Raw genomic sequence first — 9,010 nt, forward strand, 5'->3', positions numbered from 1 at the left:
GTCAAAAGTACAGATCCCAAAGTTTATGTTCAATTATGCCATCATTTTTATATGATTATGGGAATTGTTTAGTCCCTTCTTTGTCCCACTTTCTCCAGTGACCCATTTTACCATCTAACTTTATTATTTAGTCTTCAGGTATCTATGTTGTTCTCAGGCTTCTCTTAGAGTTTATTTCTATTTTTATTGGGCTGTGGTTGGATGAGCTATAAGGAAGTATTTCAGTTGGGTCTTGTTACACTTTTTTTCTTTTTTCTTTTTGTCATGAAAGCGGGTCTTGTTTCACTTTTTTGTCATGAAAGCTTGCTTTGTAGCCTATGACATGTTCAAGTTTAGACAAAGTGCCACCAGCTGTCTAGAAGAAAGTACAGCCCAGACCTGTTGGCGGTCTTCATCTGCTGATATCTGTTAAATCCAGTTGATCCATGGTGTGTCTAGCTCTGACTTTCTTTTCTAAGTTTTAGTTTGGAAAAACTTCCTAGATATGAGAGTAAGATATTGAAGTCTCCAAGTATCATTTTGTCAGGAACCATGTGATATCTTTTTTTAAAATGATATTGGGAGCTACAAGATTTGGTGCATAAATATTTACAGTAGAAATATCTTCTCAATGAATTGTTCTCTTTATTAAGGTCTAATGGTCCTCTTTATATCTTCCTAACTAGTTTTGTTTCAATATCTATTTTATGAGATATAAGAATTGATATGCCAACTGGTTTGCAGCTTGTCTTTCTGGGAAGTTATTTCCATCCACTGACTATCATGTTTTGGATTTCTTTACCACCTCAGTGTATCTTTCCTAGACAGCAGAGAGTTGGATCTTCATTTTTAAGCCAGTCAGTTAGTCTGTATTGCTTAATTGGTGAACTGAGACCGTCTGCATTTTAGGTTGTTACTGAGAGGAGTTTACTCTTTATTGTGGTTCTCTTCGTTGATATACTGATTGGGTTATTGACATATCTCTTCTCTGTCACCTATTAGCTAGCATTAGAAGTTTACTGGTTTTGTTTATTGGCCATGATTGGTTCCTTCCCAGTTCATCTTTGTTCATTTGTTCCTCTTGTGTGAATATATTACTTCCTATGTTCTCATAAATGAGATGGCCTTTCTTCTTACTCCCTTACACTATGCCTTTAAGAATTTTCTGAGGAGCTGGCTAGTTTGGCATGAATTGTCTTAAATTTGTTCTTGAAATGTTGACTTAGTTTTAGCAGTTTTAAAACATAACTTTGCTAGGTGCACCAGGCACATGACCTTGGTTAGCATTTACTTTCATGACTTGGCATATCTTTCCTTGCTTTTAGGGTAGCTGAAGAAAGTTCTGATGTTATTCTTGAATTTCTACCTTTGCATATGAGTTACCATTTTTCCTTAGAGCTTTTTATATTGTCGTTTTTTTTTAATTTTAGCATATTGACGAAGACATATCATGGAAAGATTCTTCACTTGTCTTTTCTACTTGGAATTGTTTATGCTTCATTTAGTTAGATATTTATTTCCCTAGGCATGGGAAATTTTCTGCTCTAATTTCATTGAATAGAACTGTCTATGACTTTGGACCTTATCTCAATTCCGTTTATTCCATGGTTACTTAGGTTTGGTCTCTTGAATGTACCGCAAATGTCTTTGAAGTTTGGGTCATATTTGTTAAAAAGAATTTTTTATGTTTGTCTGAATGTATTATTGCTCAATTTCACCTTCCATAAAGTCTTCTGAAAGGAAGTAGCTTGCCACCATCGTGAGCTTGAACAGAAAAGGGCCTGAGGTTATCAGGGAAGAGAAAGTAAGGGTGCTAGGCTGTGCATGAATCATCTCTAAGGAGTCTGGGTTCCATAACTGTTTGGGAAAACTCGCCCACCAAGCAAGAATCACACGTCCCTTGCTGCCCAACACTCCTCATGCCATGAAAGACTAACTGAAATTTTTGACAAGCTTCCTGAACATCTACAAAGCTCAACCTGGTGAAAATCATTTCTAGGTGGCATGATCTATAACATTCTTTTAGAATTTCCCTTCTGGTTTAGAATGACACCACCATGCCGCTCACAAATTTTTCCTGACAGACAGTTACTCCTCTCCTGCTTCATCTGCACCAGATACCTTCTCAGAAACAGAGACTGGGATTTACAAGAATTCACATTAAAATGTTTTTTAATATTTACCCAGTTGCCTTATCTAAGCAACTAAAATCTTCTATTTATATTTTAAGATCAGTAAAAAATCCTATTTAAATTGAATAACCTTTCACAGTGTTATATTAAAGTATTGATTGATCCTATTTTAACCCACCCTATAAAACATTTAGATATCAAAGTAAATAGTTAGGATCAGTAGCCTTTTAACAGCATTACACCTGTGTTCTTTTCATTAAATTAAAATCCCAAACGAAACCAATCATCCAGATCTCGTACGATCCCCATAGGGCTCCAGTTTCCCTCCTCCACTGACTCGGGATTTATTGCGTCCCCTTCACTGACTTCCAGAACCTTTCTTGGGGCTCAGCTCCTTCGTCTTCAGATCAATTTAGTGTCCACAAAAGAAACTGGAAGTGAAATGAGAGAGAGAGAGAGCACCAGCCAGTTGATGGGATTAAATCAGCCTTGCTACCTTCACTCCAGACTCTGCCCAAAAGCAAGATTCTTGTAGTTAGCTTCTTTGGCTCCCAACAGTCAGCAAAGAGCGCCACTCCTGCAGTAAACTCATCCATGGAATTAGAGTCCAGATGTCATGCCCTGTCATGCCCTGTCATGCCCTGTCATGCTCTGTCATGTTCTAGGAAGTACATGTTATCCCCCTCCATCCAAGCTTTTAGAGTCAGATTCCAGAGTAGAGTGCAACACTACATTCTGTCTGCCTTCAAGGTCATCATCAGGGTTCCCGAAGTTGAGAGCCATTGCACTCTTCCATTCTCTTACCCTCATCTCCCAGATGCTCTCAAGTTCTTCCAATCTTGTGCCTTCCACCTCTTCCAGCATTCTTTCTGTGTTGCCCACAGTCATTGCAAAAAAAAAAAAATGTCTCGGTTGGAGCTGAATCATAAATATAGATAGAATATTTTTAGGTGACGGAATAAATAAAGAGCACTCCCAAAGAGTCTCTCTGATAACCTGCCAGGGATTCTTCTCTACTAGGACATCGCATGTCTTTTGTAGAGCTAGAAGAATGTCTGCTTAACCATGTGAGGTATGAAACAGGCTCCTTCTGTTGCCTTTAGCTCGGGAGATGTAACACGGGAAAGAGTGTGGTGTACCTCCTTCCTATGGGCTATGTCAGAGATATCCCAATGACACAGAAAAGTTATGTTCCTAGAATGAATTCCTACAGGTATACTTCTGGCAGGGTGGTAGACGGCATATGTTTAAAGCATTAAAAATATGTCCCTAAGGTATTTAGCAAGTTGGAAGCTCTGTTTGTGAAAATAACTTGAGATTTCTTAAAGAATGTTCAAAAACTTCTGATTCTTTCTTCAATTGTAAGTGAGGTTGAGCCTCTGAAGTTTCTAGAAGTCTTTAATCCTCAAGAGTCCTAGGACCCTGACATATCATGTTGGGAATTCTGCATTCTCTCTGTAACAAGTTGCAATAGATGCTTATGAATTAACTCCAAGATGCGTCTGCTGAAGCCACATCTACTTGCTAAAACTAAACATTTTAAATGGGAAAATAGCATTCTTCTGAAAGGGTGGTCTCTTGGTGGCTATCTGAAGGTCACTGTCATGTTCCTTTGCCTTTCAGGAATGTAAGTTCAGCTGGAGAGGAGGCCCGCCGGCGGATGCGGGAGTGTGATGGGCTCACGGATGCCTTGCTGTATGTGATTCAGTCTGCGCTGGGGAGCAGTGAGATCGATAGCAAGGTTGGTGCTGTTTGCATAGATCCAGATTCTTAGTGGTCAAAGGTGCTCCTGAAATTAAACAACGGCTAGCAGCCAAGGGAAGCTGTCACTCTGCTTCATACTGATGAGCTCTATCCCAATAGGACGCCAGCATTGGTCAAACATCTAAAAGGATGCTCACCATAGCTTAGACCAGCATTTGAAAATTGCTGCTTTTGAAAATTCAGTAAGTTAAAGTGAAATTTAGATTGTCATAAGTAAATAAAACCGTTGGGGTCCTGGATGAGTAAACTTTCACAAATTTAAGCCTCCGGCTTGCACTCTTAAAAAAATAACAATCTACTTGTAAAGATGAAGATATTAAAATTACCTGAGATTTGAATAAATATAAATTCTTATCAATTAAATTTTAATAACTAACTATATTAATTATACTAAGGGCTGTTTTTAAGTGACTGAAAACCCTTTTTCAATTTTCAACTGTTCAGTCAAAGCTTCTGGCTTGTTGTGCTCAGTGTCACTGTACTGTGTTGGTTCACAAACTCAGAGAGAATTCGTTATTAGGTGGGCTTCTCCAGTAATTGAGATATTTTGTTTTATCTTAATTAAATTAGCTATTCACAACAATTAGAAAGTTGTGGTCTTGTAGGATCCTGGTATATGGCCATATGCCACGTATACTTTTAAAATAATGTGTGTGGCAAATGTCACTCTTTAACAAGGACTTATCAAGAGCTCCCGCTGATAAGTTTTGGGGCAGAGAAGCCTCTGTTGTGAGAGTCTGTGCATTGAACTTGCTCAGCACTCTCTCTGGCCTCTGTCTACCCACTAGATGCCAACAGCTTCCCCCACTCCCATCCACCACCATGGTACACTGGACACAAAAACACAACCCTTAACTCAAAGGCCATAAGACAGCTTAATGTGGGGCCAAATTTTAGTGACCATGGTCTGGGAGCATGGATTTAAGTTACTCCAAGTTCCAGTTGTTCAACACAGAATCAGTTTCATGGAGTCTTTAAAGTACTAGAACCCAGGAAATTACCAGTCACGGTTTTAAGAATGCTCTGGTGGGAACTTCGGAGACGTGGGCTACACTACGCTGGAAAGAACTGTAGTTTAGGCCGTAGGTGCTGCGTGACAACACTCCTCATCCTTTCATTGGTAGAAAGCTAGAGTTCTGTGAATGCATCCCAACAGGTCTGGCTCGTCACGGGACGTTAGATCTGATGGTAGGACAGGCCAAGAAGGTAGAGTGATTGTGTAGTGAGTTAAAGATTACCCATAATAAATTGTCATTAGACTCGATCTGTAACTTTCCAAACGCTCCACAGTTGGGGACGTTTCCGTCACTCAGTCCCTGCAGCCATATTCTCTTCAGGAATTCTCATCCATAGTGCCAAACAACAGTGTCCCCAAACACGGAGCATGTCCTGTGGGGAGCTCAGCTGGCATTGCTGAGAGCCACTGCCTTGATCCCGTGCCTTCCGGCATTAACTCTTCACCAAAACTGCCTTTGAAACCACTGGGGAAGACACCTGCGAGAACCCCGTTTCCACCCTCCAAATATGACTACCCAACTCTGGCCTCAAGAATTTATCCATTTAAAAATGAATCATGATCTGATGATGTTACGGATTAAATTCTTGCCTGAGTAGATGGGGTTTTGAAATGGCGTACTTAGGAAGGGTACGTAAGGGAATATGATTGTAAAGTCAGATGGAAAGCAAATAGGTGGGGTTCAGTTTGTATGGAGTTTGCTTACAGTGCCTGCAGGAGGCCCTGTGTGCAAGCCCCTTGCACCACATGAACAGCATGAGTCACACACACCTGAATTCCAGCCCTTGGGAAGTGAAGGCTGGAAGATCAGAAATTCATGGTCATCCTCAGCTGTACTGAATTCAGTGTGAGCCTGGGCTGTATGAAACTTTGTCTCAAAGAAAGGATAACAACAAAAACAGTAATTGGGGGCTAGAGAGGCAACCCAGCAGTTAGGAACAATAGCTGCTCTTGAAGAGAACCTGAGTTCAGTTTCTAGATCCCTCACTGCAGTTCCTAACTGTCTGTAACTCCTGTTCCAGGGGAACAATGCCCTCTTCTGGCTTTTATAAGTATTAGGCATACACATGGTACACATACTTACATGCGATGGACAATCATGCTCATAAAATAAAAATAAATAATAGTTCAGTATGCTTAGCTTTATGGGTGAGTTAGCATAACCCTTCTTAACTTTGACTATACATTACAGTTACTGAGAAACTTAAAAAATTTTACTGATGTGTGAGCCTGCTACCCTGAAGAGTTGGGCTCAAGGTGTCTTCCAGGAGTACGGTCCTGTGAACACTGGCTCCATCCAGTTGTAAACACTGCTGTCCTCCCATTTCTCCCATCACCGATGCTCCCTGGTCCTAGGGCCAATCACACACCACATACTACTAATTTCAAGGATGAGATGTTATATAATAAAGACAAGCATCCCTCTTCCGGAAAGGTCCTTAATAACCATCGTAGACCTTTGAATACTGTTGACAAGAAAATTAAATCCCTAAAGTTGTGACCAGTCAAGAAATCTTGAGTATTTACGGGAGCCTGTTGGTGCAATAGACACGTGAGGTACGAAAGCGCTCATGTAGGTAGTTGACTGCCGTGGCAGCACTGAACACTTTAATATTCACAGTAGCGAAAGACTGAGGCATGGAGACGCTGAGTCTGTGAGTTTGGTGGACACAAAACACTTTCCCGCTGTCTAGACCTTGCAGGTGAATAGAATAAAAGCCACTGCCTCATGCCTCCGCCAAACTCTCCTGCTCCCCTCTCAGGAGGTTTAGGCAGTTTGCGGGTCACAGAGCACGGGCACCATCATCTTAAGCGTCATTGTCTGACTGCTTGGATGAGCAGACTCCTAATACTCCTGGGAGACTGGGAGATGATCTCTTTTAATGACCACGTGTTTTTCTAAGAGATGACGTTGGCGTGGAGGACCTTCTCCAGGCTGGAGTGAGAAAACTCGGAGCATCCCTAATGAATAGGGAGTGGGCTGAACATCAGGACAGGGCCCTCTCCATCCCTCTCTCTCTAGAGCACTGTACCCAAGTGCTCTTAACTGGTGACAGGAAGGACCGTCATAACCACATGCCCAGTGTGGTGATAAATGACTCCACCATGCCTTGCTGGCTGGCTCGTACTATTGATTTTTTAACATATTATTATTGCACCATAATTTTCCACTCAGCCCTCAGCTTGGCCGCTTCTGAGCTTTCACAGTGACACGTTAGGGGGGGGAGACATGAATGCACATTCTCTTTAAGGCCAAAGAAGTTAATGAATAAGAGCCTGCGTTTCATGCAAGCTCGTGGCTCCGCTCCTATAATTGGGAGACTTTATTGACTGGGTAACATATGGTGGAGCGCTCCACAGATGACTCCCAAATTAGCCCATTCTAATAGAAAATAAGGAGTCACAATGACCCTGGTGACCAAGAAGAGCACTAAAAAGCGCTGTTGACAGTAATGGATGTCACAAACAGAGCCACCAGACGCCACGTGCCTTCTGCTGCTGCCAATGGTCTTTCTTTTCTTCTTTTTCACACTCTGTTTAGAGAAGTGCTCTTGGACTGGGAACCTAGCTAACCCCCAACTCCAGGAGGCTTTATAAGAGGCACAGCTTTCCTCTCTGGGCCCTCTCCTACCTTCTCCAGCTCCTCCCCCACACCATCTCCCTAAATGCAGACTGGTGGCAAAGCTTTCTTTGAACCTCCAGATTTAGTCCCCCTAGTCCTGTTCCAGGAACACCGAAGCCCCAGGGAGGATAAACAACACCATGAGAAGGAAGCTTAGTCCCCCGAGTCCTTGATGGAAGAGAAATCAGTTTGAGATGATTTGAAAATTGTCCCAACTTGTACCCTAACATTTCCCTTTCAAGAAGAGACGCATCTGTCTTTCTTGTGTCCTCCTGTTCATACCTGCTTTCATGCCGGCTCCCTTGCCTGATGTGGAAAGGATGCTCCAAACAGAAAATGAAGTTGGCTCAAAGCCTGTGGGATTAGCAGTCATGAAACCTTGGCAAGCTGGGGAAAAAAAAAGCTGAGGATGGCACTGGCCCCAGAGCGTATCCTGAGAACCACTCTTCTTGATTGACAGTCACTGCACCCCTCATCAGGTAAAGGGCACAGGCTGCCCTTTACCTGCGTCCTGCCAATGAGAGCAACAGGCTAGGATCTGAGTCCTGTGTTCTCTGCCTGTGCTGGCACTGAGCCCAGACTGAAGAGGGATGACTTTCATCAGTGAGCATCCGCTCATTGTCTTCGCCCATCCCCTTCCCTCTTCAGCATGAAATTAGGTTTCTTGCTTTTAGTAGTCACGTAGTGGGTCTCAGAAACATAATCGCCAAGGTGCAAGGGTTTGTTTTCAACTCCCCCTAATTGTTTTCCCTGAGAATAAAATTTAAAAGGTCAGTTTTGAGGCCCCGTGATATGGCTCAGCCTGTAAAGATGCTTGCCTCACAAGGCTGCTGGCAGCTTGACTTTGATTCGCAAAACACACAGCAAAAGGAAAGAAACTTCTCCAGGAAGCAGTCTTCTGATCTCCACGTGTGTACTGTGGCACCATAGACACATATAGACACAAATATGTAGACACAGATATAGACACACAGACACAGACACAATAAATAAAACGTGCTCTTAAGTCAGCTTTCTTTCAGGGAAGCACTTTCTGCAGAGGGTCAAAGGACAAATGTGGAACCCACAATCTCTCTCTCAATTCTCTTGTTCCCGATAGCAGCCCGGGATGTGTTTTGCCCTCTGCAGGGGTGGTCATAAACACAGCGGCCTGCCAGATTTGTGAAAACATTATAGTAAGACAACTTCAGGTTGGCTCCAGCCTGCAGGATGCAGCTTCCTGAATCTTGCTCTCAGCTTCTGGACGCCACTAGAACTTGTTTTGCCTCACCTCCCCAACTTAGCGGTGACAGCGACAAGTGGGCACTAGGTCTCTAAATTCATCCTGTCCTCTGCACAGTCCTGTGGTGCTGGAGCTTGTATCATTACTGGCTTGCCAATGAAGAAACAGAGGCACGAAAGGGGTAGTCACTGCACAGAAAGGGGAAGTCACTGTACACAGAAAGGGGTAGTCACTGTGCACAGCCACACTGTCACTGTGCACAGAAAGGTAGTCAC

General features: G+C 42.7%; 1 protein-coding gene across 3 annotated transcripts in view; it reads left to right on the forward strand.

Annotated features, from left to right (window-relative positions):
• The window catches only part of Ctnnd2 (catenin delta 2), a 755,848-nt gene that overhangs the window by 636,049 nt on the left and 110,789 nt on the right, over positions 1-9,010 (forward strand). For all 3 annotated transcript variants that reach the window (XM_005356666.3, XM_026783687.1, XM_026783688.1), the window contains one exon: positions 3,735-3,852. In XM_005356666.3, the coding sequence (XP_005356723.1) occupies positions 3,735-3,852 (118 nt within the window). The remainder of the gene's footprint in view (positions 1-3,734; positions 3,853-9,010) is intronic.

The sequence above is a fragment of the Microtus ochrogaster genome, chromosome 19 (genome assembly GCF_000317375.1).
Source record: "Microtus ochrogaster isolate Prairie Vole_2 chromosome 19, MicOch1.0, whole genome shotgun sequence".
NCBI classification, from domain to species: domain Eukaryota; kingdom Metazoa; phylum Chordata; class Mammalia; order Rodentia; family Cricetidae; genus Microtus; species Microtus ochrogaster.